The sequence below is a fragment of the Oncorhynchus nerka genome, linkage group LG10 (assembly GCF_034236695.1).
Source record: "Oncorhynchus nerka isolate Pitt River linkage group LG10, Oner_Uvic_2.0, whole genome shotgun sequence".
In the NCBI taxonomy this organism is placed as follows: domain Eukaryota; kingdom Metazoa; phylum Chordata; class Actinopteri; order Salmoniformes; family Salmonidae; genus Oncorhynchus; species Oncorhynchus nerka.
The window spans coordinates 63549232-63563757 of NC_088405.1; the positions used below are offsets into that span (position 1 = coordinate 63549232).

Consider the following 14526-nt stretch of genomic DNA (forward strand, 5'->3'; position numbering starts at 1 on the left):
TTGTGCAGCGGACATGAGTCAGTCATGGTCACGTGTCAGCCCTCGGCCCAAGAGTCTAAAACGGTCTAAGATGTTGGTTGCTCCTGTGGGAGACCTTGGTTCATATCCCACGTGTTACACTTGCAACCAAAGTCTGCCAAAATACTTTGTATGAATGGAAACTAATGTTGGTGTAGCCTACTGCTTTTATTTTATTATGTTATCCAAGTGTCTGGTATGGTAATTTCTTATCAAGATCTGAGGTAGAATATCCCTGGAATGTCCATAGTTGAAATGTGTAATTTAATCCAAGTCAATCGGAGGGAGTGAGTTATTTGTGCCAAAAGGGCGTTGGTCCAACACAGTACGCCTATTATGTGCGCGCTGAAGGCAGAGGCCCTAACCACTAGACCACCCCAGTCAGCGTCCCTAACCACTAGACCACCCCAGGCATCGTCCCTAACCACTAGACCACCCCAGGCAGCGTCCCTAACCACTAGACCACCACAGGCAGCGGCCCTAACCACTAGACCACCCCAGGCAGCGTCCCTAACCACTAGACCACCCCAGTCAGCGTCCCTAACCACTAGACCACGCCAGTCAGCGTCCCTAACCACTAGACCACCCCAGTCAGCGTCCCTAACCACTAGACCACCCCAGTCAGCGTCCCTAACCACTAGACCCCCCCAGGCAGCGTCCCTAACCACTAGACCACCCCAGGCAGCGTCCCTAACCACTAGACCACCCCAGTCAGCGGCCCTAACCACTAGACCACCTCAGGCAGCGGCCCTAACCACTAGACCACCCCAGGCAGCGTCCCTAACCACTAGACCACCCCAGTCAGCGTCCCTAACCACTAGACGACCCCTGTCAGCATCCCTAACCACTAGACCACCCCAGGCAGCGGCCCTAACCACTAGACCACCCCAGGCAGCGTCCCTAACCACTAGACCCCAGGCAGCGTCCCTAACCACTAGACCACCCCTGTCAGCATCCCTAACCACTAGACCCCAGGCAGCGTCCCTGACCACTAGACCCCAGGCAGCGTCCCTAACCACTAGACCCCCCCAAGCAGCGTCCCTAACCACTAGACCACCCCAGGCAGCGTCCCTAACCACTAGACCACCCCAGTCAGCGGCCCTAACCACTAGACCACCTCAGGCAGCGGCCCTAACCACTAGACCACCCCAGGCAGCGTCCCTAACCACTAGACCACCCCAGGCAGTGGCCCTAACCACTAGACCACCCCAGGCAGCGTCCCTAACCACTAGACCTCAGGCAGCGGCCCTAACCACTAGACCACCCCAGGCAGCGGCCCTAACCACTAGACCACCCCAGTCAGCGTCCCTAACCACTAGACGACCCCTGTCAGCATCCCTAACCACTAGACCACCCCAGGCAGCGGCCCTAACCACTAGACCACCCCAGGCAGCGGCCCTAACCACTAGACCCCAGGCAGCGTCCCTAACCACTAGACCACCCCTGTCAGCATCCCTAACCACTAGACCCCAGGCAGCGTCCCTAACCACTAGACCCCAGGCAGCGTCCCTAACCACTAGACCACCCCAGTCAGCGTCCCTAACCACTAGACCACCCCTGTCAGCATCCCTAACCACTAGACCCCAGGCAGCGTCCCTAACCACTAGACCCCAGGCAGCGTCCCTAACCACTAGACCACCCCAGGCAGCGGCCCTAACCACTAGACCACTACAGTCAGCGGCCCTAACCACTAGACCACCCCAGTCAGCGTCCCTAACCACTAGACCACCCCAGGCAGCGGCCCTAACCACTAGACCACCCCAGGCAGCATCCCTAACCACTAGACCACCCCAGTCAGCGTCCCTAACCACTAGACCACCCCTGTCAGTGTCCCTAACCACTAGACCACCCCAGTCAGCGTCCCTAACCACTAGACCACCCCTGTCAGCGTCCCTAACCACTAGACCACCCCAGGCAGCGGCCCTAACCACTAGACCACCCCAGGCAGCGTCCCTAACCACTAGACCCCAGGCAGCGTCCCTAACCACTAGGCCACCCCTGTCAGCATCCCTAACCACTAGACCCCAGGCAGCGTCCCTAACCACTAGACCACCCCAGTCAGCGGCCCTAACCACTAGACCACCCCAGTCAGCGTCCCTAACCACTAGACCACCCCAGGCAGCGGCCCTAACCACTAGACCATCCCAGGCAGCGTCCCTAACCACTAGACCACCCCAGGCAGCGGCCCTAACCACTAGACCACTCCTGTCAACGTCCCTAACCACTAGACCACCCCAGTCAGCAGCCCTAACCACTAGACCACCCCAGTCAGCGGCCCTAACCACTAGACCCCCCCAGGCAGCGTCCCTAACCACTAGACCACCCCAGGCAGCGTCCCTAACCACTAGACCACCCCAGGCAGCGTCCCTAACCACTAGACCACCCCAGTCAGCGGCCCTAACCACTAGACCACCTCAGGCAGCGGCCCTAACCACTAGACCACCCCAGGCAGCGTCCCTAACCACTAGACCACCCCAGGCAGTGGCCCTAACCACTAGACCACCCCAGGCAGCGTCCCTAACCACTAGACCCCAGGCAGCGTCCCTAACCACTAGGCCACCCCTGTCAGCATCCCTAACCACTAGACCTCAGGCAGCGGCCCTAACCACTAGACCACCCCAGGCAGCGTCCCTAACCACTAGACCACCCCAGTCAGCGTCCCTAACCACTAGACGACCCCTGTCAGCATCCCTAACCACTAGACCACCCCAGGCAGCGGCCCTAACCACTAGACCACCCCAGGCAGCGGCCCTAACCACTAGACCCCAGGCAGCGTCCCTAACCACTAGACCACCCCTGTCAGCATCCCTAACCACTAGACCCCAGGCAACGTCCCTAACCACTAGACCCCAGGCAGCGTCCCTAACCACTAGACCACCCCAGTCAGCGTCCCTAACCACTAGACCACCCTGTCAGCATCCCTAACCACTAGACCCCAGGCAGCGTCCCTAACCACTAGACCCCAGGCAGCGTCCCTAACCACTAGACCACCCCAGGCAGCGGCCCTAACCACTAGACCACTACAGTCAGCGGCCCTAACCACTAGACCACCCCAGTCAGCGTCCCTAACCACTAGACCACCCCAGGCAGCGGCCCTAACCACTAGACCACCCCAGGCAGCATCCCTAACCACTAGACCACCCCAGTCAGCGTCCCTAACCACTAGACCACCCCTGTCAGTGTCCCTAACCACTAGACCACCCCAGTCAGCGTCCCTAACCACTAGACCACCCCTGTCAGCGTCCCTAACCACTAGACCACCCCAGGCAGCGGCCCTAACCACTAGACCACCCCAGGCAGCGTCCCTAACCACTAGACCCCAGGCAGCGTCCCTAACCACTAGGCCACCCCTGTCAGCATCCCTAACCACTAGACCCCAGGCAGCGTCCCTAACCACTAGACCACCCCAGTCAGCGGCCCTAACCACTAGACCACCCCAGTCAGCGTCCCTAACCACTAGACCACCCCAGGCAGCGGCCCTAACCACTAGACCATCCCAGGCAGCGTCCCTAACCACTAGACCACCCCAGGCAGCGGCCCTAACCACTAGACCACTCCTGTCAACGTCCCTAACCACTAGACCACCCCAGTCAGCAGCCCTAACCACTAGACCACCCATGTCAGTGTCCCTAACCACTAGACCACCCCAGGCAGCGGCCCTAACCACTAGACCACCCCAGGCAGCGTCCCTAACCACTAGACCACCCCAGTCAGCGGCCCTAACCACTAGACCCCCCCAGGCAGCGTCCCTAACCACTAGACCACCCCAGGCAGCGTCCCTAACCACTAGACCACCCCAGTCAGCGTCCCTAACCACTAGACCACCCCAGGCAGCGTCCCTAACCACTAGACCACCCCAGTCAGCGTCCCTAACCACTAGACCACCCCTGTCAGTGTCCCTAACCACTAGACCACCCCAGTCAGCGTCCCTAACCACTAGACCACCCCAGTCAGCGTCCCTAACCACTAGACCACCCCAGGCAGCGGCCCTAACCACTAGACCACCCCAGGCAGCGTCCCTAACCACTAGACCCCAGGCAGCGTCCCTAACCACTAGGCCATCCCAGGCAGCGATTCAACTCAATTTTGACAGTTCATTCGTAACCTTAGGATAAACTTGACACTTGCATGTCGTAGCCTATTGGAGATCAATATCTATCTTGTGTTATTAAGCTATATAAAACGATGGTTGTTGATGTGAATGGCTGCATTTCAGATACATTTTTGTACAATTGAATGTAGCAGTAATAGGACTGGGGCCTAGCGCTGAGCGATAATATTATTTTGATAGCAAGCCCTGATCCCAATGACTTGACTGCCCCTGCATGGAGAGAAAGAGAACTGATTCTTTTCCGGGATTCACAAGGCTCATTTGAATTTCCTGATGCCGCAGGAAGATTCTATGCGACAAAAGAGTGATCAAGTTAAGATCCGACATCTGTAATAAATACCTTTACCTTCCTGATGAACCTCAAAAAATAAAAAGTGAAGAATGAGGAAGAAGAGAAATGGGACACGAGACATCAGGGTAGGTGGAATACTATAACAACATGGAGAATATTGTTATATTATCCCACCCACCTTAATGCTGAGCCTTTGGGCGTGGCCACACCGTATCCTTTAGAGTCGAGGTTGCCGCCCACTTTCATGGTGTCACAAGGTTTCCGCTGCTCAATGTACTCGTTCATTGTGGATTCAAGAAGAAAGGCGAATTTGCCTTTCGACTTTCGCACTCGGGCAACCCCTTCTGGTGTCGTCTTGGCGAACACTGATGGTTCAGCTGATTTCATGTAAGACCACATTTTTTCATAAACTGCTATTTTGGAGCGCTGCATTTGGGAAGAGAAGGAGAGAGAAGACAAAAGCAGGTTAGTGGTGTATTTAAAAAAATGTAAACCATAGCGTTCGGTGCCTAAATAAAACACTTTAAACACACACATACACCTCCATATACAGTGTACATCTTTTCCATGAGTCATTAGAGTGCTGTGCTCCCAGAGAGCTGAGTAAAGAACCGGTTGTAGTGGGCATGTTGCCAACAGCAGATCTGAGGTCTGACAAGCTGACAACACACTACAAACAAAACTGCAGGGCCATGTTTCTCCTCAGCATTCGTCGACAGGATGACCACTTGACTGACCACCTGCTCCCTTTCAACATCCCCTCTTCTCCACATGTCACAAGACAGGAAGTGAGTCAGTGTGCCGTTTGACTTTGGGGTTCTGGAGGTGTCACCTGGATGGATCAGTGGGGCTGCTGGCACCTGGAGCAGCAAGATGACATACTGAGAGGAGAACAGAGCCATGCCCTGGTCTGCCTCCTGCCCTGCCCTGGTCTGCCTCCTGCCCTGCCCTGGTCTGCCTCCTGCCCTGCCCTGGTCTGCCTCCTGCCCTGCCCTGGTCTGCCTCCTGCCCTGCCCTGGTCTGCCTCCTGCCATGCCCTGGTCTGCCTCCTGCCATGCCCTGGTCTGCCTCCTGCCATGCCCTGGTCTGCCTCCTGCCATGCCCTGGTCTGCCTCCTGCCATGCCCTGGTCTGCCTCCTGCCCTGCCCTGGTCTGCCTCCTGCCATGCCCTGGTCTGCCTCCTGCCCTGCCCTGGTCTGCCTCCTGCCATGCCCTGGTCTGCCTCCTGCCCTGCCCTGGTCTGCCTCCTGCCCTGCCCTGGTCTGCCTCCTGCCCTGCCCTGGTCTGCCTCCTGCCATGCCCTGGTTTGCCCCTGCCCTGCCCTGGTCTGCCTCCTGCCCTGCCCTGGTCTGCCTCCTGCCCTGCCCTGGTCTGCCTCCTGCCCTGCCCTGGTCTGCCTCCTGCCCTGCCCTGGTCTGCCTCCTGCCATGCCCTGGTCTGCCTCCTGCCCTGCCCTGGTCTGCCTCCTGCCCTGCCCTGGTCTGCCTCCTGCCCTGCCCTGGTCTGCCTCCTGCCCTGCCCTGGTCTGCCTCCTGCCCTGCCCTGGTCTGCCTCCTGCCATGCCCTGGTCTGCCTCCTGCCCTGCCCTGACTGACTCACACCCAGGGAGCTGCTGCTAAAAATGGCCTCTGAGTGGCTGGCTAAACTAGGTTAATGTGACCTTCCGCCGAGTGACCGACTGAGTGGGGAAAACACTGACTGCCTGGGAGGAAACTTTGCGATGGAACTTTTCACGATCAAAAAAAATATGTGTCCGGGCCTCCCGAGTGGCGCAGAAGTCTAAGGCATGGCATTGCAGAGCTAGAGGCGTTACTACAGACCCAGGCTCGATCCCAGGCTGAGTCACAGCCGGCCGCGACCGGGAGACCCATGATGGACACAATTGGCCCAGCGTCGTCTGAGTTAGGGGAGGGCTGGGATGTCCTTGTCCCATCACGCTCCAGTGACTCCTTGAGGCGGGCCGGGCACATACACTGCGTACAACTGGTGACAACTTGGTCACCAGTTGTACGGTGTTTCCTCTGACACATTGGTGCGGCTGGCTTCCGGGTTAAGCGAGCATTGAGGCTTGGCAGGGTCATGTTTCGGAGGACACGTGACTCTCGACCTTCACCGCTCCTGAGTCCGTACGGGAGTTGCAGTGATGGGACAAGACTGTGACTACCAATTGGGGTAGAAAGTACAAAACTATTTACAAATTATAATGATGTGTATAAACAGCCTATACATGGATGCTTAATCTGACAAAACAGAGTCAACTTGGCAATTATAGCTATTGTCCAGGGCTCCAAATAACATCATATAATATTGATAAATAGATAATACGATTTAATCTGAGGGTCCATTTCTGGCAAGTCTTTGCTTGGTCATATCTTTTTCACTTTTGAATGGATAATTGGCCATAAGCCCACCCTTATTAGCTGAATCAAGCTAAATGTCACATTCAATATCAAATGACAGTATGTATTGGATATTGTGGACCATTGTGGATTGTAGTGTGAAATGTATGACTGTACTAACCAGAAAAACAGATTGATCACATACAGCCGCCAACGCACGCCCAACCATACACACGCACGCCCAACCATACACACACGCCCAACCATACACACGCACGCACGCACGCTCAACCATACACACGCACGCACGCCCAACCATACACACGCACGCCCAACCTTACACACGCACGCCCAACCATACACACGCACGCCCAACCATACACACGCACGCCCAACCATACACACGCACGCACGCTCAACCATACACACGCACGCACGCTCAACCATACACACGCACGCACGCCCAACCATACACACACACGCCCAACCATACACACGCACGCTCAACCATACACAGGGCACGCCCAACCATACACACACACGCCCAACCATACACACGCACGCCCAACCATACACACGCACGCTCAACCATACGCACGCACGCCCAACCATACACACGCACGCCCAACCATACACACGCACGCACGCTCAACCATACACACGCACGCATGCCCAACCATACACACGCACGCCCAACCATACACACGCACGCCCAACCATACACACGCACACCCAACCATACACACGCACGCTCAACCATACACACGCACGCTCAACCATACGCACGCACGCCCAACCATACACACACACGCCCAACCATACACACGCACGCTCAACCATACACACGCACGCACGCCCAACCATACACACGCACGCCCAACCATACACACGCACGCTCAACCATACACACGCACGCCCAACCATACACACGCACGCCCAACCATACACACGCACGCACGCCCAAACATACACACGCACGCACGCTCAACCATACACACGCACGCACGCCCAACCATACACACGCACGCCCAACCTTACACACGCACGCCCAACCATACAAACGCACGCCCAACCATACACACGCACGCACGCTCAACCATACACACGCACGCACGCTCAACCATACACACGCACGCACGCTCAACCATACACACGCACGCACGCCCAACCATACACACACACGCCCAACCATACACATGCACGCTCAACCATACACAGGGCACGCCCAACCATACACACACACGCCCAACCATACACACGCACGCCCAACCATACACACGCACGCTCAACCATACACACGCACGCCCAACCATATACAGGGCAGGCACGCCCAACCATACACACGCACGCCCAACCATACACACGCACGCACGCTCAACCATACACACGCACGCACGCCCAACCATACACACGCACGCCCAACCATACACACGCACGCCCAACCATACACACGCACGCCCAACCATACACACGCACGCTCAACCATACACATGCACGCTCAACCATACACACGCACGCCAACCATACACACGCACGCTCAACCATACGCACGCACGTCCAACCATACACACGCACGCTCAACCATACACGCGCACGCACGCCCAACCATACACACGCACGCCCAACCATACACACGCACGCTCAACCATACACACGCACGCCCAACCATACGCACGCCCAACCATACACACGCACGCCCAACCATACACACGCACACTCAACCATACACCCGCACGCTCAACCATACACACGCACGCACGCCCAACCATACACACGCACGCATGCCCAACCATACACACGCACGCACGCCCAACCATACACACGCACGCATGCCCAACCATACACACGCACGCACACCCGCCCAACCATACACATGCACGCACGCCCAACCATACACACGCACGCCCAACCATACACACGCACGCTCAACCATACACACGCACGCCCAACCATACACACGCACGCCCAACCATACACACGCACGCTCAACCATACACACGCACGCCCAACCATACGCACGCCCAACCATACACACGCACGCCCAACCATACACACGCACGCTCAACCATACACACGCACGCACGCACGCCCAACTATACACACGCACGCATGCCCAACCATACACACGCACGCACGCCCAACCATATGCACGCACGCACACCCGCCCAACCATACACATGCACGCACGCCCAACCATACACACGCACGCACGCCCAACCATACACACGCACGCCCAAACATACACACGCACGCCCAACCATACACACGCACGCCCAACCATACACACGCACGCCCAACCATACACACGCACGCATGCCCAACCATACACACGCACGCCCAACCATACACACGCACGCCCAACCATACACACGCACGCACGCCCACCCAACCATACACACGCACGCACGCATGCCCAACCATACACACACACGCACGCCCAACCATATGCACGCGCGCACACCCGCCAACCATGCACGCACACATGCACGCACGCCCAACCATACACACGCACGCCCAACCATACACACGCACGCCCAACCATACACACGCACGCCCAACCATACACACGCACGCCCACCCAACCATACACACGCACGCACGCCCAACCATACACACGCACGCCCAACCATACACACGCACGCCCACCCAACCATACACACGAACGCACGCCCAACCATACACACGCACGCATGCCCAACCATACACACCCACGCCCAACCATACACACGCACGCATGCCCAACCATACACACGCACCATGCCCAACCATACACACGCACGCCCAACCATACACACGCACGCCCAACCATACACACGCACGCCCAACCATACACACACGCACGCCCAACCATACACACGCACGCCCAACCATACACACGCACGCACGCTCAACCATACACACGCACGCCCAACCATACACACGCACGCCAACCATACACACGCACACTCAACCATACACACGCACGCCAACCATACACACGCACGCACCCAACCATACACACACGCACGCCCAACCATACGCACACACGCACGCCCAACCATACACACGCACGCACGCTCAACCATACACACGCACGCACGCCCAACCATACACACGCACGCCCAACCATACACACGCACGCCCAACCATACACACGCACACCCAACCATACACACGCACGCCAACCATACACACGCACGCCAACCATACGCACGCACGCCCAACCATACACACACGCCAACCATACACACGCACCAACCATACACACGCACGCACGCCCAACCATACACACGCACGCCCAACCATACACACGCACGCCCAACCATACACACGCACGCCAACCATACACACGCACGCCCAACCATACACACGCACGCACGCCCAACCATACACACGCACGCATGCCCAACCATACACACGCACGCACGCCCAACCATACACACGCACGCCCAACCATACACACGCCCAACCATACAAACGCACGCCCAACCATACACACGCACGCACCCAACCATACACACGCACGCACGCCCAACCATACACACGCACGCACGCCCAACCATACACACGCACGCACGCCCAACCATACACACACACGCCCAACCATACACATGCACGCCAACCATACACACGCACGCCCAACCATACACACGCACGCCCAACCATACACACGCACGCCCAACATGCACACGCACGCTCAACCATACACACGCACGCCCAACCATATACAGGGCAGGCACGCCCAACCATACACACGCACGCCCAACCATACACACGCACGCACGCCCAACCATACACACGCACGCACGCCCAACCATACACACGCACGCCCAACCATACACACGCACGCCCAACCATACACACGCACGCCAACCATACACACGCACGCCAACCATACACATGCACGCCAACCATACACACGCACGCTCAACCATACACACGCACGCCAACCATACGCACGCACGCCCAACCATACACACGCACGCCAACCATACACGCGCACGCACGCCCAACCATACACACGCACGCCCAACCATACACACGCACGCTCAACCATACACACGCACGCCCAACCATACGCACGCCCAACCATACACACGCACGCCCAACCAACACACGCACACTCAACCATACACCCGCACGCTCAACCATACACACGCACGCACGCCCAACCATACACACGCACGCATGCCCAACCATACACACGCACGCACGCCAACCATACACACGCACGCATGCCCAACCATACACACGCACGCACACCCGCCCATACACATGCACGCACGCCCAACCATACACACGCACGCCCAACCATACACACGCACGCTCAACCATACACACGCACGCCAACCCACGCACGCCAACCATACACACGCACGCCCAACCATACGCACGCCCAACCATACACACGCACGCCCAACCATACACACGCACGCCAACCATACACACGCACGCACGCACGCCAACTATACACACGCACGCATGCCCAACCATACACACGCACGCACGCCCAACCATATGCACGCACGCACACCCGCCCAACCATACATGCACGCACGCCCAACCATACACACGCACGCACGCCCAACCATACACACGCACGCACGCCCAAACATACACACGCACGCCAACCATACACACGCACGCCCAACCATACACACGCACGCCCAACCATACACACGCACGCATGCCCAACCATACACACGCACGCCCAACCATACACACGCACGCCCAACCATACACACGCACGCACGCCCACCCAACCATACACACGCACGCATGCCCAACCATACACACACACGCACGCCCAACCATATGCACGCGCGCACACCCGCCCAACCATACACATGCACGCACGCCCAACCATACACACGCACGCCCAACCATACACACGCACGCCCACCCATACACACGCACGCCCAACCATACACACGCACGCCCAACCATACACACGCACGCCCAACCATACACACGCACGCCCACCCAACCATACACACGCACGCACGCCCAACCATACACACGCACGCCCAACCATACACACGCACGCCCACCCAACCATACACACGAACGCACGCCCAACCATACACACGCACGCATGCCCAACCATACACACCCACGCCCAACCATACACACGCACGCATGCCCAACCATACACACGCACCATGCCCAACCATACACACGCACGCCCAACCATACACACGCACGCCCAACCATACACACGCACGCCCAACCATACACACGCACGCACGCCCAACCATACACACGCACGCCCAACCATACACACGCACGCTCAACCATACACACGCACGCCCAACCATACGCACGCCCAACCATACACACGCACACCCAACCATACACACGCACGCTCAACCATACACACGCACGCTCAACCATACACACGCACGCACGCCCAACCATACACACGCACGCATGCCCAACCATACACACGCACGCACGCCCAACCATACGCACGCACGCACAACCATACACACGCACGCCCAACCATACACACGCACGCATGCCAACCATACACACGCACGCCCAACCATACACACGCACACACGCCCACCCAACCATACACACGCACGCATGCCCAACCATACACACGCACGCACGCCCAACCATACACACGCACGCCCAACCATACACACGCACGCCCACCCAACCATACACACGGACGCACGCCCAACCATACACACGCACGCCCAACCATACACACGCACGCATGCCCAACCATACACACGCACGCATGCCCAACCATACACACGCACGCCCAACCATACACACGCACGCCCAACCATACACACGCACGCACGCCCAACCATACACACGCACGCCCACCCAACCATACACACGCACGCATGCCCAACCATACACACGCACGCATGCCCAACCATACACGCGTACGCACACCCAACCATACACACGCACGCCCAACCATACACACACACGCACGCCCAACCATACACACGCACGCCCAACCATACACACGCACGCATGCCCAACCATACACACGCACGCATGCCCAACCATACACACGCACGCACGCCCAACCATACACACGCACGCCCAACCATACACACGGACGCTCAACCATACACACGCACGCCCAACCATACGCACGCCCAACCATACACACGCACGCCCAACCATACACACGCACACTCAACCATACACACGCACGCTCAACCATACACACGCACGCACGCCCAACCATACACACGCACGCATGCCCAACCATACACACGCACGCACGCCCAACCATATGCACGCACGCACACCCGCCCAACCATACACATGCACGCACGCCCAACCATACACACGCACGCACGCCCAACCATACACACGCACGCCCAACCATACACACGCACGCCCAACCATACACACGCACGCCCAACCATACACACGCACGCATGCCCAACCATACACACGCACGCCCAACCATACACACGCACGCACGCCCACCCAACCATACACACGCACGCATGCCCAACCATACACACGCACGCACGCCCAACCATACACACGCACGCCCCAACCATACACGCACGCACGCCCAACCATACACACGAACGCACGCCCAACCATACACACGCACGCCCAACCATACACACGCACGCATGCCCAACCATACACACGCACGCATGCCCAACCATACACACGCACGCATGCCCAACCATACACGCGTACGCACGCCCAACCATACACACGCACGCCCAACCATACACACACACGCACGCCCAACCATACACACGCACGCACGCCCAACCATACACACGCACGCCCAACCATACACACGCACGCCCAACCATACACACGCACGCCCAACCATACACACGCACGCACGCACACCCAACCATACACACGCACGCCCAACCATACGCACGCACGCCCAACCATACACACGCACGCCCAACCATACACATGCACGCCCGCCCAACCATACACACGCACGCATGCCCAACCATACACGCACGCACGCCCAACCATACACGCCACGCACGCCCAACCATACACACGCACGCCCAACCATACACACGCACGCATGCCAACCATACACACGCACGCATGCCCAACCATACACGCACGCACACCCAACCATACACACGCACGCCCAACCACACACGCACGCCAACCACCATACACACACGCACGCCCAACCATACACACACACGCACGCCCAACCATACACACGCACGCCCAACCATACACACGCACGCCCATACACACGCACGCCCAACCATACACACGCACGCCCAACCATACACACGCACGCACGCCATACACACGCACGCCCAACCATACACACGCACGCACGCCCAACCATACACACGCACGCACGCACGCCCAACCATACACACGCACGCACGCCCAACCATACACACGCACGCCCACCCAACCATACACACGCACGCATGCCCAACCATACACACGCACGCACGCCCAACCATACACACGCACGCCCAACCATACACACGCACGCATGCCCAACCATACGCACGCACGCCCAACCATACACACGCACGCCCAACCATACACACGCACGCACGCCCAACCATACACACGCACGCACGCCCAACCATACACACACACGCCCAACCATACACACGCACGCCCAACCATACACACGCACGCCCAACCATACACACGCACGCACACCCAACCATACCACGCACGCCCAACCATACGCACGCACGCCCAACCATACACACGCACGCCCAACCATGCACACGCACGCCCCCAACCATACACGCACGCATGCCCAACCATACACACGCACGCATGCC

General features: G+C 58.3%; 1 protein-coding gene across 1 annotated transcript in view; it reads right to left on the minus strand.

The window, feature by feature from the left end:
* Positions 1-14526, minus strand: part of LOC115135807 (glutamate receptor 3) — a 127131-nt gene that overhangs the window by 12407 nt on the left and 100198 nt on the right. Inside the window, exon 13 of the mRNA XM_065023671.1 lies at positions 4600-4847. Within this exon, the coding sequence (XP_064879743.1) occupies positions 4600-4847 (248 nt within the window). The remainder of the gene's footprint in view (positions 1-4599; positions 4848-14526) is intronic.